Source organism: Nematostella vectensis, chromosome 10, assembly GCF_932526225.1.
Source record: "Nematostella vectensis chromosome 10, jaNemVect1.1, whole genome shotgun sequence".
Lineage (NCBI taxonomy): Eukaryota > Metazoa > Cnidaria > Anthozoa > Actiniaria > Edwardsiidae > Nematostella > Nematostella vectensis.
In genome coordinates, this window is record NC_064043.1 from 4,027,875 (window position 1) to 4,054,768 (window position 26,894).

The 26,894-nt window shown below is 38.9% G+C and overlaps 5 protein-coding genes across 8 annotated transcripts in view; 2 read left to right on the forward strand and 3 right to left on the reverse strand.

The window, feature by feature from the left end:
- LOC5504550 (alpha-mannosidase 2C1) overlaps positions 1 to 6,479 on the reverse strand; it is a 36,760-nt gene extending 30,281 nt beyond the window's left edge. For all 4 annotated transcript variants that reach the window (XR_007314053.1, XR_004293846.2, XM_032372851.2 and 1 more), the window contains exons 1-15: positions 6,341 to 6,479; positions 4,925 to 5,050; positions 3,688 to 3,784; positions 3,580 to 3,606; positions 3,426 to 3,499; positions 3,164 to 3,344; positions 2,619 to 2,716; positions 2,249 to 2,340; positions 1,914 to 2,020; positions 1,526 to 1,636; positions 1,325 to 1,417; positions 828 to 944; positions 635 to 672; positions 259 to 316; positions 82 to 173 (exon numbers count right to left, since the gene is read on the reverse strand). Coding sequence is in view for 2 of the 4 variants with exons in the window: in XM_032372851.2 (XP_032228742.2) it covers positions 82 to 173; positions 259 to 316; positions 635 to 672; positions 828 to 944; positions 1,325 to 1,417; positions 1,526 to 1,636; positions 1,914 to 2,020; positions 2,249 to 2,340; positions 2,619 to 2,716; positions 3,164 to 3,344; positions 3,426 to 3,499; positions 3,580 to 3,606; positions 3,688 to 3,784; positions 4,925 to 5,050; positions 6,341 to 6,444 (1,415 nt within the window). In the remaining 2 variants the exon portion in view is untranslated. The remainder of the gene's footprint in view (positions 1 to 81; positions 174 to 258; positions 317 to 634; positions 673 to 827; positions 945 to 1,324; positions 1,418 to 1,525; positions 1,637 to 1,913; positions 2,021 to 2,248; positions 2,341 to 2,618; positions 2,717 to 3,163; positions 3,345 to 3,425; positions 3,500 to 3,579; positions 3,607 to 3,687; positions 3,785 to 4,924; positions 5,051 to 6,340) is intronic.
- A 589-nt stretch (positions 6,480 to 7,068) lies between these two features.
- On the forward strand, positions 7,069 to 9,039 carry LOC5504530. Its single transcript, XM_001625397.3, has 2 exons — positions 7,069 to 7,251; positions 8,651 to 9,039. Exons 1-2 carry the CDS (start codon positions 7,080 to 7,082, stop codon positions 8,926 to 8,928), a joined length of 450 nt encoding a protein of 149 aa, XP_001625447.3. The 5' UTR covers positions 7,069 to 7,079; the 3' UTR covers positions 8,929 to 9,039.
- Positions 8,982 to 15,412, reverse strand: LOC5504549 (DNA-directed RNA polymerase I subunit RPA49). The gene is made up of 12 exons (XM_001625378.3): positions 15,276 to 15,412; positions 14,838 to 14,959; positions 14,154 to 14,227; positions 13,084 to 13,169; positions 12,819 to 12,877; positions 12,568 to 12,709; positions 11,646 to 11,732; positions 11,390 to 11,486; positions 11,041 to 11,180; positions 10,506 to 10,590; positions 10,060 to 10,182; positions 8,982 to 9,466 (listed from the first exon to the last, which is right to left on the reverse strand). The coding sequence occupies exons 1-12, from the start codon at positions 15,334 to 15,336 to the stop codon at positions 9,319 to 9,321; spliced, it is 1,224 nt and encodes a 407-aa protein (XP_001625428.1). The 5' UTR covers positions 15,337 to 15,412; the 3' UTR covers positions 8,982 to 9,318.
- Positions 15,413 to 15,456: 44 nt separating this feature from the next.
- LOC5504529 (CRAL-TRIO domain-containing protein C589.09, mitochondrial) lies at positions 15,457 to 20,728 on the forward strand. The gene is made up of 7 exons (XM_048733827.1): positions 15,457 to 15,716; positions 15,959 to 15,985; positions 16,806 to 16,999; positions 17,234 to 17,318; positions 17,712 to 17,777; positions 18,532 to 18,677; positions 20,000 to 20,728. The coding sequence occupies exons 1-7, from the start codon at positions 15,642 to 15,644 to the stop codon at positions 20,097 to 20,099; spliced, it is 693 nt and encodes a 230-aa protein (XP_048589784.1). The 5' UTR covers positions 15,457 to 15,641; the 3' UTR covers positions 20,100 to 20,728.
- A 276-nt stretch (positions 20,729 to 21,004) lies between these two features.
- On the reverse strand, positions 21,005 to 26,480 carry LOC5504528 (PC3-like endoprotease variant B). The gene is made up of 2 exons (XM_001625377.3): positions 25,398 to 26,480; positions 21,005 to 24,113 (listed from the first exon to the last, which is right to left on the reverse strand). Exons 1-2 carry the CDS (start codon positions 26,383 to 26,385, stop codon positions 22,915 to 22,917), a joined length of 2,187 nt encoding a protein of 728 aa, XP_001625427.2. The 5' UTR covers positions 26,386 to 26,480; the 3' UTR covers positions 21,005 to 22,914.
- Between the last annotated feature and the right edge of the window lie 414 nt (positions 26,481 to 26,894).

Sequence of the window (26,894 nt, forward strand, 5' to 3'; positions counted from 1 at the left end):
TTCCCGACAAATCCATACAACCCTGAGATTATTGTACTTTTAAGTACAGTGGAATTAATAATCCATTCAAGTATTACTTACGATGGCCCCCCGCCACCATCGCCATGACCATACAACAGCATACTCCCATGCACCCGGCCCTTGTTTTTCAAGTTACTTGAAGTCTTTAAAACCTTGGAGTATAATAGCTTCATTAAGTAGTCCCCTATCACTATTGTTAGTGATAGATCAATGTTAAGGAAGAAATCAGCCACTTACATCTTTTGCGTCTCCTCTTGACTCGTACGTATCGGCCGGAGGGAAGTGTGTCAGGCATCTGTTGAATGTCGTTTATATTCATGTTTTACAATGTAATTACAAGTTAATTACAGGTATCTAATAACAGTGGCATGTGCTTTGATCTTCAATCACTAGATTATCCTGGGTTTTCTCTGTAAAAACCTGGCTCTCTACATTGGGACTTACAACAAAATACTAAAAAAATTAACTTGAGCACTGAACTCTTGGAAGAATAAAATAAATTGAAAAAAGCAGTAATTATCATAATAAATATAATTAATTTATTATCTTTTTTTCTATAACGGTTGTTGTTATTGTCAATACGTTTGTTGAGGTTGTTTGTACTTTGACTTACTTTGATCCATCAATCCCTTGCCAGAAGAAAGAACTAAACTAATCAAATTAAACAAAAAAATATTAGGTAAAATATGATACATAAATAAGATTGGATAAAGACCTTATTCTAAAGGCAGGAAACAGATTTACATACAGGGAAGGGTGGGCGTGATTATGCAGAGACTACTCAGAGGAGGAGGAATGGTACTTACAGGGAACTTATTGATCAGACTCCAGCTTAACTTCTGGGTAAGAAAAAACTTAATTCCGCAACCAGTGATGATCTGTGGGAGTTGCGCTGAATAGCCGAATGTATCTGGCAGCCAGAACTAAGATAATAATAGATAACCATTCAATAAAGAGCCTTAATAGCACAGCTGTATGAAGCTTTGCTTCTCAAGCCAGATGTTTCTAGGTCCCAGTCTAGGACAGGTTAGGTCTACCATGTGTACTGGGTGAAATATAGAAAGGGACAATGGTAAAAAAGAATTAAGAGATGAAAATGACAATGTTGCTATTTCTAGGTTAAGAAACAAAATATAAATACTGGATAATATTAATTCTGGTTATAAAGAAGAAGAAGATGATAAAAAAAATATGAAAAAAATCACAAGGATGATAAAGTTGTTGAAAATGAGATAAGGATAAGGAAGATAACTGAATTTTGATAACTGAATTTGAAAACTTCCCATTATAGAGTATTGCTTACCTCTTTGCACATCATTCCAAACTCCTCTTTGAAGAATTGCTGTCCTACAACAAATTGCCTGATAAACGACTCTCCACTTGGAATGTTCCCATCCTTCGGAATCAACCAGATTAGGGCAACAACAATGATACAATAAAATAATAAACTTCATTATCATCCATTAAGAAACACATTCGTCAATATCTTAACCACTTGACTTACCATTTCAACCCATGTTGCTCCAACAGGAATAAATTGACCATTAGCGACAAATTTCTTGATTTCTTCATAAAGACCTGGGTAGTGAATCTTTACCCATTCTAACTGCTGAGCCTAAAAAAGATGTGTAGTATTAATTTTGTCTATGTCAAAGTTAAAGTAAATTATTCTTATAATGGGTAAAAGTTCTTTTCTGGAATCTAATTTTGAGTTTCCCAATGATTCCCCAAGTGTACCATAAACCTTTGTCATGAAACACACTCTACAATTAACTATTTTTTTATCGCAGTATTTCATTTCTGAGTGGGATGTATGGGCTTGTAAGTCTAACAAATCAATCTATGAGAGTGAGTGTAGTACCATGGCTGTATAATACTGTAAAACCTCTTACCTGAGAGCAAGCGAACTTAAAGTCAGGGTACTTCTTCATGAGTTGGACAGCTGTAGCAAAGCTCCGCCCACATTTGCGCACTGTCTCGGCAGCAGGCCATAACCAAGCTGATAGAAAGGAATTAAACACAAGCTAAGCTGGTATAGTATAAAAGTGTTTAAGCTTGAAGTTGCATGTTTTATGCCTTTGTAAAAACAGCTGCACTGCAACGTTTTGAGCATTGGTCCTTCCTCAGAACCAAAAGTTATATGAAGAGCAAGTGAAATTTAATATAATGTTATATACTTAAAAAAAGCAAAAGAAAATTGAATCCTGACTTTATCCATGTTCCTTACCACAATCGATGTGACAGTTGCCAACGGCGTAGACCTGGTGCTGAGAGGTGCCATTATGCTGGGAGAAAAACTCTTGCGCAATCTCGTGTGCCCTGGAATAAATGCATGCTCAAAATTCTGAAACAGTAGTCCTCTTATCATGAAAATAGATCTCTTTAGAGGGTGAGAAAATCATGTGAGACAGTTCAATATTTTTGGCCCCAAAAGATTGTACAAACTTTGTTTTCGAAATACTGCAAAATGTTTATGGACCGTCCCTTGACTTCCTTCAACATTTTACTCACTTATAGAAACTTACAGTACTAGTAACTATGTAACTAGCACAGTTACTATGTATTTAGAGCTAGCACATCTTCAGACAGCCACTTACTTCTCAAATGTTCTCCTGTCCTTTGTATCGCAAGCATTCACTATTCTGTTGGCAGTGTAGAGCGCATCAAATGAGCGTGGGCTTCCTTCTGGAAGATGCTGGTAAGATAGTGCAAAAGTTTTGCTTTACTCTATTTCCTCTGTACCTCATTTTTTTAACCTTAAGGGATAGCAGATAAAACAAACAAATTATCAGGTTTCTGAGTTTTATTTTAGTTGAAAGTTGACATCAGATCGACTGATTGAAGTTTGATTAAACAGAAAGTCATAAAAACTGAACAGGCAGTGTGACTTGTATTTTGTGGGGTCTGGCCCCCTGGTGGGGACCCTACGAACACCCTAAGGGATAGCATATTTCCAGAAGACCCTAAGTTATAGCACTTGCCGCAAATTTTATACCCTAAAGGATAGGACAAGCATATTTATTTTTTAGTGAGTTTCCCCCCCCCCCCCCTTCCTGGATGTTATAGTGAGAAAGGTTCTTTTTCAAAGATCCTTGGCTATTACATAAGGCTTTTTCACCTGTCCTCCTATAAGTGTACATACCTTCGCCATGTCAATGATGACATTTAAATCTGTGAGCAGCTGATAGCAGAGAGGGTCGAACACAGCAATTTCGGCCATTGAGAGTGAGTACTTCCGGGCGGGGTCAGGGGGATTTATTAGACCATCTTGACCAGCTCCAAACATCCCATTGGCAGCCATCTCGATATATAGAACATATCTCCTACAGTAACCATGGCAACAGCAATTAAGCCCATAAGATAATCCAGCACTGGTGAGGCTGCGTTTATCTACTGTACAGTACCTTTCACTGCTGGCTTGGCAAGTTGAGAGGATACAATCAGTACGCTCTTGGTGTCCATCAGCCCCCGTCAAGCCCTGTGAGAAATGATATTTAGAATGCTTTATATAAACAAAGCAATGGAAGTTGGAGCAATGTTACAATAAAGTATAACTACCTGGAGAGGTTTTCCGTCTTTCCACACCTGTATCATTTGAAGAAGCATTATAAATACAAAGTCACAATTTATGCTCTCAGATTTAAAGGTCACGTGTTTAGTTCTCACCATTGCTTCTGAACCAGAGTTCCATCTCAGATGTACTTCCTTTTCTGCCCACTCAGATGGCACATCAATAGTCACTTTAAACCAATGTGTTGACCACCTTTTACGTGACCAGAGAAATGCTTATTGTGAATTTTAGAACATTAGAAGCTGGAATGTATTTTTGGATTAATAAATGTCAGGGGTGTTCCTACAGATTTTTTCATCTACCTTTACTGGTTTTAAATTGAAAGTGTGGTCATGATAGCATCAAATTCATAGCAACCAGCTCCAGTTACTTTTATTCACAACCTTGTATCTGTGGTCATCTTGCTCAATAAATTTAAGTTTAAATTTAACATTTAAGTCCCTGAAAAGGGAATTGAATTTGATTGAAATTTGAATTTTCTACAGATCTTTGAAAATTTTCCTGGCCGCGCGAAAGGAGATTGAATCAAGTGAATAATTCCAAGTTTTGGCGGGAAAATCTGAAACAACATATTTTCCTTAGTCCGTTAAAATTAAGAGACGGCAATACCACAAAATATTGGCGAAGTATTTTTTATTCCAATGCTACCCATAATGATATGAAGAATAATTTAAAGCAGAGAATTATAAGTGAAAAAAGAAAATATTGTTTTGTTGTAGGTTTCAAAAACAGCACGAGCTAATGAGAATGTCGTCATTCCTGATATGGCGAATGCAGCACCCGCACACAATGCAAAAACAATTTATAGACTACAGATATTTGCTAAAATTGGGAGATTTGTTTCCTGAGGTTAAATAATCATTTGTCTACCAGGTTGAGATATGAAGATGACGATGAAACTTGTAACCACACAACGATCTTAAGAAATAACTAAGAAGACATGAAGACGGGAACAAGTTTAGTGTGCGCATATATTTTCTCATATAATTTGACATCTCGATCTACATCACAAATGACTGGACCCAAGCCTTTCAGTTCAAAGCTTTTTTTTTCCGAAGGTTGACCAAAATACCAAAAATATTACAGGTCCATACGAACCACATAACATTTGGAAGATAAAAATATAAAGAATTGACCAAATCTGTCAACCCTGAAAGGTTATTGAATACCACAGTAAGGTATAACCTAAGAACTGCTCATTAGACTATTGCAAAACGTTTTGAAATAGAAAAAAGACACAGAACTGCAGAAAAATTATCATTAGTGGTTTATATAATGTATTTAGAGCAGTTGCTAAGGATTGGGATTACTCTGTTTAACCATTATACTCACGTAGGACCAAAAGCATCACCAACTTTTACAGGGCTGTACTCTCCTCTTATGGCCTGCTTATATGTGATACGCCCTGGTGCGGCAAAGTGAGTTACAGCTGTCAAAGGTGCCTTATTGCTGTAGAGCCTAAAAGAACATTTATTTTTTAAATGTTTTTGTCTGAGATTTGTTAATCAAATAAAATAACCCAGATGCAAATAAGGGGAGGGGGTGCTACAATAGTATATAAAGAATAACACAATGCATGTCTAATAATTAGTGGGGTGTGCGTATAAACCTGAGGTCAATATCCTCTGGATACCTTTGTCACCACTTTCAATAGGAGACTTGCACTAAGAGACCACGTGACTGTTTGGGTGGCAAACAAGCGCACGCTCAGCCTTTTAGTGGCAAAATAACAGCAACAAAAAGCAACTTATCAGGTTCAGACAAACCCCCCTAACCAGCTTGGAGGTCTGCTCAGAATAAACAAAAAAAATATAACGTTCGGCTGGATATACCGTGCACATCAATATGTCTTTAAAATGACTATGGAAATCTTTTTTATAATAATTATCTTTATTGTTATGGCTATATGTTTAAAATCACTCTATTAATAACATTTCAAATATAAGATCGAATTTTTTTAAGTATTGTTTGCCTAATGTAATAAGGTTAGGAGAGGGGCATACCGAAAAGTTGGTCCGCTCAAATGGAAAAACGAACCACCCGGCTCAAAATTCTGCCAATGGGCCTGCTTATTCAGGGCTTACGGAAAAAAAAAAACAGAACTCTTTTTTTCAGAAAGGGTTTAGTTTCATTCAAAGATTTAATTTATTTGTTGTTCTCTGGTGTGATGGGTGCAGTCATTTCTGATGTTTTTTGTTTGTTTGATCATTTTGTTTTGGATTTGCCACCCAAAAAGGTCCCCTATGGAGAAATAACCAAAATTGGTCATCTAATATCATTAGATACAGTAACAAAGCATTTTTGCTGCATACTTTCATGTGTGTCAAGTCGCAATGTTACCATGTTTGATTAGTCAAAAATGTTAACATTGCGACATCCCCTCCTTAATTAAAAACTATTCAAGGCATCAAGAATGGTGATGGGCTCAATGTAGACCTTAAAAAGTAAGACTCAGGTATATGGATATTCATCTAATAGCCGAACTGTCAGCGCAAGATTAGACCTGAATAATATAAGTGGACAAAACCTTGAGGTTTACATGTTCACACCCGAAGCGTTGATATAATGTTATTCCTGATTGTCAATGTAATTTTTAAAGAAACACCTTTCGAACAATATGATGATGTGGAACTTCCTAAATATTTTCTTCTTTCGCCGCCAAGGCAAATCTTACTTCTTGCCCAAACTTGCTACTGTAGTTAGTTTTGCACGACCCATAGGAACCAGAGCTCGCCTGAATTAAGTTACCTGCTGTATAAGTTAATATCCGAGAAGAACTGCTTCGAGACGAATTTCTCGGCTCTTTCTAGAGTACATCTCCAGTGCTTTCTTGCGATGTGCTCGTCCGCCATCTTGGATACAAGGAACACAGGTATCCCAAACGAGACGTTTTTGAAAACGCTGTGTCTACTTGCGCGGCTTCCGGTAAAGGAGGAAAAAAAACTCAGCTGCACGGCCGTCTTCCATTTTCTCGATTTTCAGCCTAAATAACAAGATTCTGGCTTTGAAAACCTTCCACGATTATTAAGAACAGCCAAGAGATGTTTTTCAGCTAGAAAAGCTGTGCAACGAGTGACCCGCAAATGCTCTAGTAACTAGTTGTTTTTTTTCCTCCTTTACCGGAAGCCGCGCAAGTAGACACAGCGTTTTGAAAAACCCCAAATGCGCATTGCGCGCCAAAGGGCGATTGCTAAAAAAAGGTACAATAACAAGTTTTAGAAAAAATACAAGTTGAAAAAATCTGTTTATTTATTTTTTTATACTTTTCTTATTTTACTATTCGCTACCCTGTATGAACGCTAGAAGTTATTATTTAGCAGCTAAAAAATCAAGTCCCCTACTCCCCCTCCCTCTCCCTTCAATCACATTCCAATATAAGCTCATCGAATCACATAAACGATAAAGCTCGTCTACTCCCAGATCGAAGAATACTTTTTTTTTAAAGTAATGGTGATAATTTTGGCATCTAAAACAACAAACATTCACGATGCTGCAAGTTTGTTGCTACGCGACGGACTATAATAAAAACGAGCGAATCCTCAATGAACGAACGCAGTTATCAGAATTCGAAAGCAAATCCCTCGACATGGTTCTCCTGTGCCGTTTTATCGGATTCTTTATCGTGGTTTTGGTCCTGTACCCGCCACATACCCAATCAGGTGGGTAGAAGTTTGTGTTTTAACAGGGTGGTACAGGGAACGAGAAACAAGATTTGGCCATTTTTCACTGTCGAGAAACGTGAAATCGTCCATTTCGACGTCCGTGAAACGTGATTTAACTCTCCTCGTGAAACCTGACTTAAAAGTCTCCGTGAATCGAGATTTAGCTCAAGTTTTCTTAAGTGTTTTGAACGGAGGATCATATAGATAGATATGTTTGTTTAACTTCATGTAGAACTGTTGACAAGTTTGACAGCATAGACGGGATTTAAATTGAACATTAGAGCTTTTCGCTAAAACTATATATCATCATATACCCTACAGCATGTTCTGGGGTAAAAAAAACATCTAGCAGGTATTCTTCTTTGTCTATAAAAATTGAGTTTCTCCCCACGTTAGGCAGCAAATGTGCCAAAGATTACCCCAAAAATATTTTTCCCGCCATTAACTTACTCCATTACGATATTACAATCCGGAGAAAGTATACGCAAGAACTATCCAAAACAATACAAATTAACCCTAAATAATCCAGATCTGGCGAATGGAACACCTGTACTGTTTAAGGGGGAATCACGCAACTGTGAACTACCAATCCCCAGAAGATTGCGTGATTTGTCAAAAAAAAAATTATTCGATTGTGATTGCTTGTCGGCTATATTCAAGCAAACAAAAAGAACTAGTTTGTTCATTCGCTGCAAAAATTCTGCTTAAAATACCTTTTTTACAGTTAATGCAACTTTCCCAAACATGGGGAATTTAAAGAGGACATTATCAGCAACTGCGCATTCTGTTTGCGCATGGAATTTTAAGTATCCCGTAGTGCACCCCAAATCCTATGATTATTTTAACGTACCAGGCAAATAAACAATAGAACCGTCTCTCTATAATCTGCTCATGATAGGTTGTCAAGTAAACCGTGGCCCACGGAAAAACTAATGACGAAGCCCCTTGCCTTTTTGCTACTCATACTTGAAGAAACTTGTGCCTTCCCTTAATCATTGGGCTTCACGCGTATTTCGGCACCTCCAGATTTAAATATCGTTGTGTATTACAATTAGCGCTTTTGTTAACATTTTGAGGCAACTCAAAAAGTAGTTGATAGATGAGGTGAAAATTTGTTACAGATTACAGATACAATACTCATTGTATCAATTGTTGCTTTGACAACTAGTCAAAAGCTGGCTTTCAGTTCATGCCACGTATCATTGCGCCACATGGACAAATATTAGTGTAGCTTTTGACCAAAGTTGCCAAACAACGTGTATGCGCTGATCTTTTCATTTTACATATCCGACAGCAAAATACCGAATTAAACCCCATTAAATGGGGTTCTGTAAAGGAAGGTAACACATTTTACCCAATTACACGAAATAATCAAATTTCGTTTGTTTCCGCGCAGCATCAGTAAGCGGCCACGCGGGCTGTGCCTACGATGGAATCCTTCACAGCAGAGGAGACAAATTTACAGACAAAGAATGCAAGAAGTCTTGCGAGTGCATTCCGTGGGGTCAACTGTCGGTATCAATCTGTAGCCCCCTGTGCCACGCCCCTATAGATGAGTGCTTCAAAGGCGAGGTGAAGGTAGTCAAGTACGAGCCCGCAGGACTAAAGGGCAGCGGATGCACTTGTAAAGTGGTCGAGTGCAAGAGTGAGGATGGGACGGTGGTGATGACGTAATGGACCGAGGATTGCGCGGTAGTTAATAGAACAGATACATTCCATTCACAATATTATTGTACGCGTCTGCTTGTATTTAAAACAATAAAAAAAACGAGAAGCACAAAAAAAGGTTTATCCAGTGGATGTCTTGAGCTAGAATATCCACTTAGCTCTAAAACTGCTTCCTTCTGAACGTTATCAACAAATACAACTTCTCTTACCTCTAATCCTCCCCTCTTCCCTTTCTTATTTTACCCTTTGGTACTTATCAAAATAACCAGGCCGACAATGAATTTTTGAGAAAAGAAAAAAAACACTACATGACAAATATCCAGCATGCCAGTTACCGTAAAAAAAATCCCTCTTAACAAAAAAGTCAATCCCATGCAAGGCGATGACAGCTATTTATTAGATGTTAGGGAAATTAGGAGGCAGTGGAGTAACAAGTGAAGCAGTCCGTGTATCAGCTGCTGCTGTCTCCCCGTCAACTTTCCTCTTCCTCCCTGTTCCAGCGCTGTCTACTGAGCACCCCAATACTCGCATATGATTGGCCACCCTTAAAGTGTAAAATACTGTGCTTTAGATATTGCACATCAATTCTGCCATAGCTAAAAGCACACTTTTATGTCAAGATTACTCAAACTCCCTGCTAGCTAACAATCCCCTGGAGGCTATCTTCCAGTCATTTAGTACTTGGATAAGTCAAAAACCTTGCCATTTCAGACTTTTTTTTGTCTCAATCGAGGGCTATAGGTGACAAGGTTTCAAAACACTTGATAAATCACAGCCCTTTACTAAACAGCACTAGGATTACCATTACAGGCACCACTACCCTCATTGGATCGATAGACAAAGGAAATGTTGTCAAACAACTTGAAATCACCTTCTGGGGGCAGATGGGTGCAATACCATTTGAGGATCCTTCAATAAGAAACAACCCATTCCCCCTCCCTGCCTACCAAGCACACCCCACTCTACGTACATGCCTGTGACTGCATTCTGCATGTCATGATAGCACATATTTCTACTTTTATTTTCTAATTTTCAAGTAAAATAAAAATATATATTCCTAAAATCTGTGAAATGCAACATCTCATAAATAGACACAATAAAACGCCCAAGCATTTACAGATATAAAGGTACACTCACTTTTTAGGATCCATTTTCAGAGACTTTCCAATTGAATTACAGTCCACAATGAAGTCATCGATAATGAGAGCCAACACAAGTATGTAGGAAAGTAGCCTGTCTTTCAGCCTTTTGGGTACAAGCCTGTAAACAGAAGAAAAAAGAAAAGGAGGCTATAGATAAACACTATCCTATAATATGTAAATTCACGTCTGATTATATTAAGACAATAACAGATACAGTAGGTTGTGTGATAATGTATGTCTGTCCAAGAGTTCCTTTTTATCAGTCCAAAACAGTCAGTATGCAGACTATTTAAATCAGGAGTCCTAAGAAGATCAGAGGCTTAACCCTAAGACAGGCCATTCTGGACCAATACTCCAATTTCTTTATATCACATTGATTTTCTTATGTTAAATTCTAATGGGCATTTAAATTGCCAGCTTCACTTCGCCTTATTACTGTACCTATTGCCACGACGCTGAGGATTTTCCAAAGTGAACATTCTTAGCAACTTGTTCTTTATCATGTCAGGCACATTGCTAAGCACATCTGATGGCAGAAAAATCATTCTTTGATGACATGTCCATCTGAGTACAAGAATCTACGTACAAGGGCTCCATATCATACTATATAGTGATAAGGTGGCTGAACAAAGTAGGGTCAGGAAAAAGGTCAGTACTCGGTCAGTAACTTTACCAATATAAAAGTTTTGTCTGTTACTTACTTCAGCCAAATTACAGATAAAAGCAGGAAATAAATAGTAAAACAAATTGTCCCAGAGCTTTTCACAGCACAAACCCTGTGAAGATGGAGTTACTCCACAGGTTTTTTTCCTCTTGAAAGAGGAAAAAAAATATGGAAGCTTTGGTCTTTGTTTTAAATACACCGAGTACTTCACAATTGACTATTTCGTGGAAGAGGTTTTCGCTAGTTTTACATGAGGGTATATCAAGGTTTAAGGAGCTGCTTCATCTAGTGATGCGATGGGTAACGACTGACCTTTCTTATTAATAGCCTTGTAATTGAGGTGATACAGTGTTATCATGTATGACAGGTAGAGCAGGAGACATGATTTATGGGCTCTCTGTTCTGGATCCATCGGCATCACAGCAGCATGATGCAAGATGTACTCAGGGAACCTAAAACATAAGCAAGATATCACGGTAGACATGAGCCAAGGGGACTGATAAAAAAAGGTAACAGTTTTACAAGAGTGATTTCAGTTTTGTAATCAAACTCAACTGTTCCTTTAAAATATCAAAAGTGTGGCTCTAATGCTTATTTACACAGTGTTTGTTCTATTGCTTAGCTAGGCAACGTTTGTTTAAAATTCAATACTGCATTGTACCTAGATTGTTGTCTCCATTCGTCAATGGTGTCTCTCTTAGAAGCTTCCAGTTCCTTTGCTGGTCCTCTAATAGTCTCATATTCTGGAGGAGTTATTACTTGGGAAGTTAAAAAAAAATTCCCAAAAGTATCTCAAAAATACAAAATACCCTCCCAGTTCCAAGCCTCATACATTCAGATGTAACAATCTTTCTGAGAATTTACAATATTTTCTGACGTAATCCAAGATTATTGACTCTAAGAGGATAAGAGGATACTATTATCCAATCTGTAGACATCTGAGGGCTCAAGTGCATTCTGATTATAGGGAGGAATACTTGATGACTGTTCTGGCTCTTCCATTTCTGGAAATGAAAAAGGGATTATATGAGTGAGGTTTATAACATTCTTGATGGTACAGGGCAAAGATAAAAAGTTAACTTGTGAATGACTTAATACACCTTTGCCTGTTTGATTCTTTGGTGAATAAAATAATATTGTAAATTGCAATTTATATGCAGGACTGCATGCCTTGGCCTGCAACAATCTGTGGGAAGAACCAAAAAATAATGAAACTATTGATAAACATGGATCTGAATCTGAAACTGTCATATTATTTGGTGAGCTTATGACATACCACTGAATGATGTACTCAGTGAGCTTAGGACTTACCAGTGAATGATGTACTCAATGGGCCTTTGACTTACCACTAAATGATGTATTCAGTGAGCCTTGACTTACCACTGAATGATGTATTCAGTGAGTCTTGACTTACCAGTGAATGATGTATTCAGTGAGTCTTGACTTACCACTGCATGATGTATTCAGTGAGCATTGACTTGTATTTATTGGGCCTTTGACTTACCAGTGAATGATGTATTCAGTGAGCCTTTGACTTGTATTTATTGGGCCTTTGACTGACCAGTGAATGATGTACTCAGTGAGCCTTTGACTTAGCAGTGATAGATGTATTAAGTAAGCCTATGATTTATCAGTGATAGATGTATTCAGTGAGCCTATGACCTACCAGTGAATGATGTACTTATTGGGCCTTTGACTTATGAGTGATTGATGTATTTATTGAGCCTTTGACTTACCAGTGAATGATAAATACAGTAAGCCTTGATATTTAAGTGAATGATGATAAGGTGAGCCTTTGACTTACCAGTGAATAATATATTCAGTGGGCCTTTGACTTACCAGTGAATGACGCATTCAGTGAGCCTTTGACTGCATTGACAACTGTAGTATCAAGTACATCCTCTTCTATCATGTTCTTCTGACGTGAGACCATGGCTCGCTTCTTTTTGTTGCTTCCAAATGCCTCAGTGAGACGATCATTCTGGATGTTGAAAATAAATTAAAAACATACATCTGTTCTAGTACTGTTACAACAGGCCTCAAATCATGACTCTGCATTAATGTTTGCATTTTACATTTGTAGGAAATACCTTTTCCAGATATGACATATCTTTCTTGGAATCCTCTTGTTCTGTAGCTGCAGCTGTCTCTGCATTTCATAATGTAATACATATTGTGTGAGGGATGGATAGTATATAACCTTCAATTACAGTATGATTCTCTTCAATAAATGGTCAGCGAAAAAAAAATCAATAACTTTAATAATTTACTGTATACTTCTGGATGTAAGAGGTCATCCTTTTAACTTTCCTGATCCATTCAAAAAATGTGTTGTTTTTTTAAATACTCACACACCTAGGATCTTTGGCTGGAGCGTAAACATTTGAGCATCATACACATTCATGTCACCAGTCGACGTATCATGGACACCAACCAGGTATCTGACAGAGCAAATTAGATTAACAGCATGATTTAAGAAAATAAAAGCTAACAACATGATGACAACAGTCCTGTTCTTACTTGCACAGGCTACTTGCTCTTGAAAATAAAAGCTATATGTGACCCGGCAAGGGAAAACGTACACTAGAGAAGGCAATATCGTTCTTCTGAAGACGAGATCGTGCTCCCTGTTTTTAAAATCGTTCATCACCGAGGCGAGAAAGTTTTTCCGATTTTCAAGATCGTTTATCAGAAGAAAAGATCGGCTTCACAAAGACAAGAACTTATTTCTGGGATTTAAAAAACGTTCATCAGTGCGAGAAACCCTGAAACAAATAACGTTCTTCCGATTTTTATAATCGTTACCAAAAAGACAACATCGCTCTTTCGAGGAATGCTTGGTTACATAATTTTAATTTTGAGCTATATTTCAGCTTAGTCTATGTGACTTTAAAGCTGCGGTGTAACAAGTGATGTTTTGCAAAGACAAGTAAATTAGCTGACTTGCTTTCTTAGTTTGCATGCGGCTCAATTTGAACACCTTACCTATTGCGATGATCGTAATAGCAAATTATAGCTCAGTTATAGGAAATTCTTTTTTTAGAGATCTTATTGATGCTGAGTTAGAGCGTTTTTTTTCGAATTTCTAGAGATGATCTTCCGAATTATTAGAATGTTCTCCCAAACTTCAAGAGAATGATCTCCAAATTTTTAGAGTATGAGGTTAGAGCCTTTTTTCGAATTTGAAGGGGACAAACTTCCGAATTTAAAAAACGTTCTTCCGATTGTGCCCCGGGAACAAGTTCGCTTATGAATGATATATCGAAGCAAAATCGTTCCCTCATTATTAACAATATTGTTCCCTCATTATAGAAAAAGCGTTCATTGATCTTCCAAATTTGCCCAAAAACGTTTTTGCTAGTGTACGTTTTCCTTTGCCGGGTCACATGTTATAACAACATGATGGACAAGGGTCCTGTTCTTACTTGCACAGACTACTTGCTCTTGAAAATTGACCAAAGTTCTGACCATTGTATTCCATCTTTTCTGATTTTGCAACCTATCACCATAACAATAGAGTAGAGCATGTCATGAGAGATAACACTTTGAACATGCAGAGTTATTTTACTACAAACAGAGCAAACTAAATTTTAGTAAGGGTGGGAAACAGGATTCCCTCGAATAGAATAATATTGCAGTTGGGAGAGGGGCACTTATTCGAGACAGGGAGCTTTTTGGAATTTGGGATGCCTAAGTGCTATTGATATTTTACTGTAACACCTGTATCGAGCCGGTTGTGCTGAATAACGTATGCACATGTTTGTGTTCCGGCAAAAATATACACTATCGTAGTATTGAGTCGTTGGATGAAAGGCTGACTTCACTGGCTGTTTTGACTAAGTGTACAGCATTAAAACCATACTGTACAAAAGATGATAGATTTGCTTGATAATAAGGAAGTCATAAAGAAAACTATATCCTTAGTTTGCGCTAGTTTTCTTAGCATTCGCCAAAAAGTGACAGTTTGCTGGTAAAAAGCCGCCATTTAGAAAAAGGCTGGTTTAACGGTGCAGTACTGGAAGTAGTCTTGCACTTTTTAGCACTGGCTATCAAGCCAAATACAGTAGTACCACACACCACAGGCAACCCATACAATTAAAAAGCATTACCAAAGTTCTGCGTTGCTTTTTTCTTCTGTCTGCTTTATCTGCCCATCGATAGTAAGAAAACTTGAGTCCATCTTTCCTCTTTCCCTTCTTGTCTGCTGTTAGGCAACCATTTGTAAACTGAACTGCAATCGAGAATGGCAACGAACCATGCTCACATTAAATTTCAAAAATCCTGTTTGTGAAGAATATTTATTCGTTGTATACTATTCCTAAAGTGTTATCTAGCTCAGCTTCGATGTGTAAATTCTTCAATGATTTACATCGTTACGGTCTAAATCAAAATCATATTAAGCTTAAACAAAATGTGCAAAGGGACGGAGCATTAATAAAGTCAATGGTTTTGTATGGCCAATAATGAGTAAATCCATTTTAAACCGCAGAACTGTAGGTAACGCAATCGAGAATAATTGTGACGATATTGTCATTAAAATTGCATACCTAAGATGGGCTGTAATCCGTCTTCTTCCAAAGGAACATAAGTCAGCCTGGCGGTCGCCATTTTGAAAATAATTACACGTGCGATAGTGTGCCATCCATCCGAAAGTCTGATTGGCCAATTTGATTCTAATTGACCAATCAAATTTCGTGATAGATATAGACTATAGTATGTTTCACGCCAATCAAGGGATTTGTTGTTGATAGCTTGCAAGAAGTCAAATCCAAGTACCTGTCATTCTCTGGTTTTAATAATTCAAAATCAAACTCATTGTTTGTATCTGAAAGGAGGGACACCATTCCTGGGCTTCCTATCACCTCATGCATTCTTAGTCGCTGAGAGAAAAGTATGGGAAAATCGATTAAAAAATGACAACTATAGAATCACTTGCACTTATGAATTATCGAGAGGAGGATTTTCTGGAAATAAAAAAGCGAACGAAGGTAAGAATCGATTTGCTTGCCGTATTATTCAATCGATAGCTTATTTTGCTGCTGTGAATTAACCGTATAATCCGATTTTGTCCAATTCGAGCATTTCGCTTTTGCAAATTTATCTTTTAACGACATTTTTGCAGCTATAACAACAACATGGTAGCTACTATAGCAACTGTACATTTCCTCTGTCAGATAAATATGTGTTTTGTTGACTATTAATATTTGTTTACTATTGCATTCATGAACAGGTTCTATTTGAAAAGGAACCACTAAAGGTAAGAAACAGAAAAATACATGTTTTAAACCCTCATTTTTTCTATTTTTTCATCACCGGTCTAGAACAGGTCCCTGATAAAGATTGTCATAAAAGTACAAAAGTAGCTATCATACTATTTTTGTCCGGCAAAAATTTAATTCTTTCGTATCCCTCATAATTGTTATGCCCAACATTTCCTATTATGAAAAAGGTTATACTTTTGATGATGGTAATTGCCTAGGGCCGGAAATTGAACATCATAAAACATTGAAATCTAGTTTCTAATTTATGACCCACGTACTGGTTGTTTGTTTGGATGGCACGGCCAAAAATAGTACAAGAGAACCCGCATGTTTTTTAAAGTTGGTTCAACTGCATCACTTCCCCAAAAACACGCAACACCGCAATATAGAATAATGAATTATCTATTGTGTTTTACCCTCCTGCGCAGAAAGCTTTGCGCGGTAGAGTACTTGCGTTGGGTATTCAAAACTGTTCGCAGGAAAAGAGTGGGCATGTGAGGATCTCGAATGTTTGGGAAATGTAGAAATGCGGAGCGGATTTCCCTGGAAGATTCGAGTAATTGGCCTCAACTGAAAAGGATGGAGGGGGGGGGGGGGGGTGGCATAGGCTCCTAACAAAACTAGAACGATCATTCTATTCTCTCTTACAACCCCTCCCCCGATAAGCTTCTATTTGATAATGCCTTATTCCCCCTTGTTGGTTAAAACTCGAGCACCTTGTTAGGCAAAAGTCTCAACACGCAAATGCCTAATCTTAAGGAATCCCCCTACCCCTTGATCCAATCTTTAGATTAATCAGCAAACCCTTTCTCCTAGGCCCAGACGGACGCCTGTCTAAAAAGATTCCTACGCGCGTTTTTAGACGTGGACGAGGCGCACACAGCCTTACTGAAATACATCAAGTGGCGCGATGACTACGGCGTCGACTATCTTAGCAACGATGATGACGTCATACAGGAAGTCGATACCGGGAAGGCTGTGGTTCTGGACTTTCCAGATCACAGTGGAAGGTGAGATGGGGGACCGGGCGTCTGTCTTTTGCGTTTGGGGGGAGGGGGGATGGGGCGATTTTTGGGGGGAGGGGGGTCGTCGAGGCTCTAGAGAGAGGGGGATAGTGTGTGTGCTGGGGGAGGTACGGAGAGAGGAGGAGTTACAATGAAAGATGAGGATCGGCAAATGACGTAGGCTTATTGTCGTTGCTTTTGATGAGAAACGTAATTGTCGCATTGCCTTTGTTGTTTTAGGCCAATCATTCTTATAAACGCCAGACTTCACGACGCGAGGAACAGGGACCTTGAAGTCATTACAAAGTTTATCATCTATACTCTTGTAAGATACCACCTAGTCATAATGGAGATAACGATAAGGGCATAAGGGCATTTTTTGCATCAAGGCATTGTTTGAAACGAGTCTCAAAATGTAATAAGGCCGTGGCAATCCTTAGGAAAGGATGTCATAACTACATGAAGTTTTGTTCGTAGACAAAGTAAAGTAATACAATATTCAATTGGTCCACCTCCCATGTAACTTGTTGGTTGCACTGCTCCCTGCCTGTTTTTCTATCGAAAGTAAAAAACTATTGTCTTCTTTAGCAAATACTCATTCTAGTATAAATAGGCAAAGTTCATGGGATAAAGTGTACGTTGTAGTGAAATACCTTACAGCCAGACGTGCAACAAAGCTTGTACTGAGAAAACTTTTCTTTTCTATTTTTTTGTTTAGGAAATGGCCTTGAGAAAGTGCAACGAAGACATAATAGATAATGTCTGCATCGCATTCGATATGAAGGTAAAGTGTCTTTGATTTTGTTAACGTCACTGTCATTCGGAATAGAACAGGAATTGTAGAAGCCACCAAAGGACCGTTGTTGTAATTATTTTGTTTAATTGCTTCGTTGTCGTCAATCGATCAATGCAATTGCTGCTTCTTTGTTTTTGTCTCCATTGTCTTCGTTTTTGCTGCTGTTGTATCAGTAGGTGATGGTAGTAGCTGTGATGTTATCGTTGTCAAGCCGAAACTTAGTCTCTAAAGAGGCCTTATCAGGCACACCTTTGTTATTGTATTTTTAAAAGCAATATTAAAAGTCAATATATGAGGAGAAATCTCGAAGTAACCACCCGGGGGCGTGTCTAGAGACAAACGCAGGGTGCGGTCCAGAGTAGTAATAGACTGACCACGGGGCAATTAGGTTAATAGGTCACTGACACATCTAGAAGCTTTTTCTATCCAAATTCACACATAAGATTAACAGTCTTTCTAGCCACCAGCGAAGGGGTAAACCGGAGTCGAACTCATCTCGTCACATGATCAGGGTGGGGGTACATGCCCCTCGGACCCCCCCCCCCCCCCCCCCCCCACTGGACACGCAACTGTATTATGCTTATTTACCGAAGTCGTCGCAAAATATCGCAACAGCTCCTCCAAATCAGCCGATGAAAATGGATGCTTTTTCATACTTGGCGCTTTGTGAAGATGACAAAATGGCGGGTGACAAAGTCTCTTTAAAGTCCTAACTATATAATTTGTATTCTTGTTTTGGCAGGGCTTCTCGTTTAGCAACATGGATTACGGATTCGTGAAGCAGCTGATATGGCTACTGTCCCGTAGATATCCCGAGCGGCTGGGAGTCTGCCTTCTCATTAATGCACCACTCATATTTAGTGGCTGTTGGTCACTTATCAGACTTTGGTAAGAAGTAACAAATAGCACGCAGAATGCGCGAACAGATGCGATACATACCCTCCCCCCTATCGTCACACACTTTTTCATATGACACTTATGACTGCGCATATGACAGCCCAGATGCGCAAGCAGAATTTTCGCTTAAGGGTGGGGTTGTGGATGTGCAGGCATATACTGTCGTTTGACAAAAGGTTGTCGTCAACCGGCTTCGCGACTACACGACAAGCTCGCATGTAAGCATGGGTAAAGACCACAGAAGCGCCTAGCTGCATATATTAGCCACCGCTACCGCGTTTAATGCTGCATTCACACCAAAACCATGTTTAGTTAAACAAGGTTTTTCTTTGCCTGATAACAAAGTTTCTCATTGTGTTGAATTCTTACTAGCTAAATAGTAACATGTACAGCACAATCTATTCAGTTTTGTTTTTGGTTCTGTCCACTCTTGGGTTGGGAGATTGAGATTTAAACCAGTTTAATTAAACCACCTTTAAACTGGTTTAAGTGCTGGTGTGAATGCGGTATAAGTTTGAAGTTATGCAGTGGCTAATATATGCAGCTAGGTGCTTTAGTGGTTTTTACCCACGCTTTCATGCGGGCTTGTTGCGTAGTCGCAAAGCCGGCTGACGACAACCTTATGTCAAACGACTGTATATTGCATGCGAGCCCTGCTTCCGTATTTGGTCACGCAGCTAAGAGACGGACCATTAGAAAAGTGAAGGGGGGATGGGGAGGTTTCAGTCGTGCATGTTTTTTTTTTTTGTCTCCAAGACGTGCATGGATTTTTTCATCGTTGTATGCTTTTATTCTGTATGGTTCGGGCTTCATGCATTTTTTCCGGGCTTTTCATCGTGTATGATTGTTTCTTTCTTCCCCCCCCCCCCCCCCCCCCCGCCCCCGCCCCCTTCACTTGTCTAATGTTCGTCCCTAACCACACCTAACTTCAGTCAAATTTGAACACTTTGCTTGGGTACAAATTTAAGCCTCTTGCGAGTGTTTACCGTACGCCATTGCGTTTGCGAGTACGCCTTGTGGTGTACACAAGCAGACGACAGCAAACGTCTTATACATGTCACGACACGACAAGAGCTACATCTAGAGGCTACATCGCGCTTCGAAGAGTGTGCATCAAAGAAGCGCGAATTAAAATTACTCTGTATGTTAAAAAAATAGGCGGCGCCACCTTCGTGCGATTTTCAATGTTCGGTAATACTCGTCAATAATATCCAACTGCCCATCGTTTTAGAAACATTGAAAACCGTAGTCAGTATAAATATAGAAGTATAACTGTGATGTATATTGAACCCTTAATGTGTTTTTGTCCGTAGGATAAACGATGTCACCGCAAACAAGATTGTATTTATCCGAGATCGGGACCACTTATCCGAATTTATAGCAACTGGCATCTTGCCAATAGATGATTTATGAATGACTTCAACAATTTAAATTGACCCCACAACTCGCCACAATCTTTCGAATATGTGATACATAAGCACCCATCTCGCGACATAATGCACCAGTTTACGATTTATATGAATATACTTTCTTCAATTTCGACAACGTTCCGATATACGATTAATAAACGATCATCTTCGACATACTGTAATACTATTTATGGACGCGTACTATCTACACAACTCGACAATGAATCGCGATTCATAAGCAGTCATCTTCGACATGTGCCAATAGACTATTTATCAATAACCTCTAGACGAAAATCTTTGTTTTTAAAAGCAGATACGAAAAATAGATAAACAAAATAAGTACTGTATTGGACAATAAGATGTATATGTTATTATTGCGGCTTGTTCTCGCAGTGGATTATAATTATAACTATTATATATAACTATTTATATAGTTATATATAACAGGCCTTCACTCTTGGTAATCTTATCTAGAACTTAATTCCTTTTTTACTTACTCAAATATTTCTAGTCACTCGTTTCAAATACAAGATATGTAAATACACAGTAACAGTTGTTTTTGTGGTTTACCAACCCACCAGGCAAAGATTGGACTGGTTCATATTGTAGTAAATAAAATGTGAAACATTTTAACGGCTGTGCTATGCAATTTATCGGCTGATCCTTGACGGGCAGAATGGGAGGGCGAAAGGGAGAGGGTCGAGTGTCGTGGGGAGGGTAGCCTGCGTAGCAAACGTTTTTGGAGAATGGGAGGCGTGGTCATACTCTACGGTTCGCTCGAGTTGTTATTTCTATCGCGCAGTCTTTATTTCGGCTGAAACCTCACAGAAACGCTTGCTTAGCAGGCTATGGGAAGGGAAGGGTTGGCGCAAGAACGACATTTGCGACACAATGCTCCCCACACACGAATGGTTGTGAGATAGGTTTATTCACAGTGAACAGTTACATCAGTTCAACGTATATATTTTCGCGCGGTTAACCACCTTCAAGCACAAATCAATACCCTCCTATTCTTCTTGGCCTGATGGTGGACCTTCAGAGCCCGACATGCATATAGAGTTGAACACGTTAGAATTCGACATGCGTATAATTTGTTAAAACAAGATAACCATTGACCAATTGCTGCTAACCTTTGTCTACTATTGTTTATCTTTTTACTACGCCAGTACTATGCTACCAACATAGACATAATTTAATTCAACAACAGATACAATATGTATCTGTTCGCAATCTTAATCTGGAGTTGTCTCTCGCACGTAAATGCGTGCAATCATTTTCCTGTAGTCATAAGACATAATAATTCAATACATATTTGTTCCCTTTTCGATAAGTGCTGCCGTGCGATTCACTTCACAACTAGCGCATATCATGCATTATATATATCTAATATTCAATAATTAAAATAAACGATGTCGAAAACTATCTCGCTTTAGTAGAACAGAAATTAGCAAAATAGTTTTCAAATAAGAAACAAGACCTGATCATGTAAAAAAATATAGCGAGGCTCTTGGTTTGGTTATAATTCATTCACAATAATAATACCCTGAATTATTCTACGCTCTATAGGCACATATTTTGAAAAAATATACCCTTAACTTATTTATTGATGTTTATAATTAGAATTTGAAGGAATAATCTATACCTTCATGACGAGACGGTACGGTAAATATTTTCTCATGCTAATGTACTGTGTAGCGGGGTTTGGTACGTTAGGTACACTGAATTCGAAACAGTCAAACTGAAACGATCAAACCTTTTTCGCCAGGTACGGACAACTATTTACAGAACTTTTACCAGGTCGTAGTTTAAGAGACACCTCACTTACCCATAATGCATCACAATATTCTTTTTACTAATTGAAAATGGAACAAAATAAACAAAATTCCGATCCACATTTACAAACCAGCTATGCCTAGTGCGCACTAGTGACATGACGACAAAACAACACTGGCGCGCGCACTCCTTCAAGCCCGACATAACGACATGGACATAATGACATAAAAGAAAATACATGTTATTTTTTTCTGTTATGTCGTTATGTTCTTGTCGTTATGTTGGGCTTATGTCAAAATGTCGGACCATTCACACTTGAACATATGAACATAAGGGAGCACGCGCCTATGTCATTATGTCGTTATGTCACTAGTGTGCACCAGGCGTAACTGGCTTTTGAGTTTTACGAGTAAACGTATATTGTTCTTGATATCGAAAGATGTAAATCATGCAATTGGAAGACAAGGTAGTGGTGCATTATGGGTACAGTTTGGTTGCCCCCCATAAGACGTTCCTAGTGTCTGACGCATATTCATCTTAACATTCACATTAAGTACACCCGTTTTCGTATGGTTATGAACATCCTGTGCGAGAACGCGAAAATGTATATTTGATAGACGACATAACACGCGAAATTCACAACCATACGAAAACTGAAATACACCTTTATTATATTGCTGACTTTTCAAATAGATTAAAAGCGACATCTCACCCTTTCCATGTAGCATTGCTTTAACGGACATTTTCGAAGTAAAAACAGTTGTCATTCGTAGCGGCGGTAGATGCTTATCTGGTACATTCATAAGTAACTAAAAGTCTTGAAGTTGAAATGTCTCTGTCTCTAAAAAACAAGGCAATGCATCTTGGAAAGGTTGATTCTGCCCCTTTAAGATCTAAGGCATACATCGAAATATAGTTGGGCTTAAACAGTTGAACTTTTTAAGTTCATAACCGGGAAAGTCAATAACACAAAAACGATGTGTGCAATAGGCCTAAGAAATAAATATCCCCAAATATAATCCCATTTAAATCCTTATAATTCTATTTCACTCCGCAGTCCCATACAAGGTTAGGGAAAGCGAGCTTAGATACCCTGTATTCTCAGCTTTCTTTTTGAACATACCGATATCCGCGTCATCCTGAGCGACTCCAAGAAGCTGATCCACTGGGTCTTCCTCTTCGATCTTATCTCTCATGTAGTCCCCTCTAGACCGGCCATGCCTTATCTCGTCATGGAAGCTATCGTAGTCGCGAATAAGCCTCTCTATCTCCTCATTCCCTCGCTTATTTCGGCTATAACCATTAGGTACTGGGATCTCATCTCTGTGGGCTTTCTTCCTGCGTGCGTTGATCTCCTCCCTTTCTTTCTCCTCCATGTCAACAGCTTCTCTCTTGTTGAACATACTATCTGTGTTATCGGTAATGATGACTTCCCACTCACCGGCAGGGTCCTCCCCCCAAAAGTGCACAGTCATGAATGACCAGTCCTTCAGCCCGTTAGTGGATGTGTCGTACTTCCGGGTGGAAAGCAGTTGGCTCGTGGTGCCCATTGGGGAGCGAATCTCAATGCTAAGGGCGCCTCTGCGGTTGTGCTTTAATGATACGGTTGCCTGCACGTGTTCAAGCCTCTTTACTGCATTCTTAGTACCAGCACATCCATCTGTGTGCACTTTCAGGATCAATTTTCCGTTCCTCTTGATTATCTCTTTTCTTGCTTGGAATCCTTCCACTTGGCAGATGTGTTGGGCGGGTACATGTTTCCACTTCAGGGCATTCGCTACAAGCCTTGTTGCATGGAGTCGGCCAAAGCCAAACTTGTGGTTAAAATGAATGCCAGCACCATTAACTTTCCATCCTTGATCTAATGGACTGGTCTTCTCGGCACTGTGAACCACAAGGTGCTGCAAGTCTCGCCATGTTAGGTTAGGGTTGGCTTCAAGGACCAAAGCAAAGATGCCGGCTGCCAGGGGGGCTGCTGAGGAGGTGCCTCGGAAGGTGTCGGTACACTCGTGGTGCAGGTTTGTGGTGACAAGGGTGTACTCCTCCTCCCCACTACGGTGACTGTCGCCGGTGAAGGTGACAGCCATTGTTGACGAGCATTGTTCATCGTAGTAGGTGGACAGGCCGTAAGAGCTAATGGCTCCAATAGAGATTGTATAGATGCTGGAGGTGTAGCCATCACAGTTACAGTCATCATCAACAAGACCGCCATTTCCTGTGGCCCAGACATAGATGGAACCTTTGCCTGCAGCACAAAAGAAAAAAACATGTAACATAATTAACGAATAATAATCAAGCTTTTGCACAAAAGTTTTTGTTTTACAGATCCAAGGAAATAAGCTTTCCTTCAAACCTATTCCCTTATGAATAGACAGACAAACATGAAGACAAAAAATGACAAACATGAAGACAAAATAACGAACTGATTTGACTAACGTTATGCAGAATTTAAAACATTTACCTCAAATGTTTGCCTCAAAATTGTGAATGGACAAACATGAAGACAAAATAACGAACTGCAATTGACTAACATTATGCAGCATATAAAACAATTGCCTCAAACTTAGAGAAATATGATAAGGAAGCTCATATAGTTAACCTCGTATCAGCAGTTCGAACTAGAACACTTCCGTGTGTGTATATATGAACATTTGTTTGTTATTTAAGAGCCAAAAAAGGTTTTTTTGACACTAGGTCCAAATTCCTTTATCAAGAAAGTAGTATTTGAATAAAAAGTATTGAGTATTTGGGCATACCCGGAACACCTAATAATCTGTGACAAAAAAATACGTAGGGAAGCCAAGTGTTACATAAAATCGAAAAAACCATTTTAGTGTAAATAGTGTGGTTAAACGTTGATAGTCATAATGAAATTAAAATCCACAATTCCATGCAAATATAATTTTAAGTGTTTCTCAAAATTGATAGACCAGCCGAGGAATTGCATACGAATACGTTCAATCAGATTGTAAATCAGAGAAAATTATAAATGATTATCAAGAATGGAATCCAATTTTAGTAATTATACAAAACATTGTGAATTTAACGAGTATAAATTGTTAAGTTACGGGAGAAAAAATATGAGAAAGAAAACACCCACGCCTCATCAAGATGAAGTCAAATTAACTGACGCAAGAAATGTCATTCCAATGTGAGTAATATAACCCATTTCCTTTGAAGCGAAACAATTCTTAAAATCTGATCAGTAATATTACTTACAACATGTTTAGTTTAAACATAGAAAGAAGTCAACGAGAAAATGCCGAAGGATTATATATAAATTAACCTTAGAGAACGAGAAGAAGACTACTAACTAAATTATTCATGTAGAAATCCGCAAGTTAGAAATGGGAACTTTTTAGCGACCGACAAGATTTAGCGACCGAAAAGAAAATTCACGCAACAGATTAAATCAAACGATAGCGGTCAAAAGAGTATGAACAACTGCTTAGAAATAAAACTGGGTATAGGTTGTTATTTCCTGGATTAGATTAGACATTATTTCGTTAATAAACACAGAATACCATACCTCCTCTGCCTTTTTTAGCTCCATCTTCAAGCGCCTTTTGGCCCAATTTTCCCGGTCTCCCGAACGTTTTACCATCATCCTTCGGTCCCCAGCAATTACTGTAAATATCGATGTATTGGGGCTTGTAGCTCAGGGCGTTAGCTTCTAAAGCATCGGTTGCAACACCGTCTAACATCCGTATTCCACCAAGACTGACATTCGGTGCAACACCAGCACCGCAGATGTCGTTGTCGGCTTGTGCGCCGACTTCACCGCCACACTTGGTACCGTGTGCGTTATAGGGATCTACATCATTGGGAAATGGGTCGTCATCTTTATCGTTAAAGTCCCAACTTGCCTTAGGATCATAGTTTCGTTTGAGATCGGGGTGCGTATGATCTAAACCATCGTCTAGTATACTGACTACCACCCCCTTGCCCGTGAACCCGCGTTCCCAAACAGGTAACACTCCGATGTCGTTGCCTTCGGGAATGTTAAACTGCCCGGTGTTTTGAAGGTACCACTGTTTTGCGAACATGGGATCGTGGTAAAACCTCTTTCGCCTCTCATGGCCCAGTGATCGTTGTTGCTGGGATGCTCGAGCCTCTAGTAGATCGAAGAAATCTCGCTTCTGTCGGTCGAGGATCCGTTGTTGTTTTGCCCAAATTACGCGAGGATGGGAGATCAAGCGCTTGGTCCTCGACTCCATAGAACGTCTCATTCGAGAGCCAGTGGAATCGTGAACAAATTCATAATGTCCCGTCAAAGTACCGATTCCTCCTAAATTCTTAAATCCATGAGCTCTAGCAATAGCGTCGGCCAACGAGCCATCGTTCGAGTCTAATTGAACGGCCCAAACATTGCTAAAACTCGCTCCATCCTCCTGTTCGAAGGGGTCGAAATCCTCCGAATTCACATCTTCGGCATTATTTTGAACATCACTCAGTAACACTGGCACCGAGAGACTTGTAAAAACAAGTAAAGACCATATATACAGTCTTAAAATCATCAGGGAAGAGAAAAAGGGAATTCTTCCCTTTACTAAAGCAAAATGCGCTCCCGAGTGATTGCTTGTGTTTGGCCTTCGTGAATTATTTTAACATTCGGTTCCCTATGCATACATTATCTTCCGCTCGGGACTTATGAACTTACCAATCACAGAGCAATGCATAGTAATTAGTGCGAGTTGCTAAGAAATTTTGTGACATCATACCTCCCACTCAACCTTATTGTCGTTATTTCAATATCCAATTCTCAATTCTTTGGAAATTTTATTATTAAAATAGTAGGCACATAGGTTTCAAAAGCGTACAATGATTTTGCTAGAAATATTTGTTGAATTAGTAGGCAATAGAATCTCTTGAAACTGAAAACATAAAGATTGAGTGTTTCTATATTTACAAAAACGTAGGAAGAAACCACCGGACAGCCTCTATCTGCTGGTGTGCGTCGGACCTTGTGGTCTGCGTCGACAGTTGATTAATTAATAAAACCTTTAAAAGAAAAAGTCGACAACAA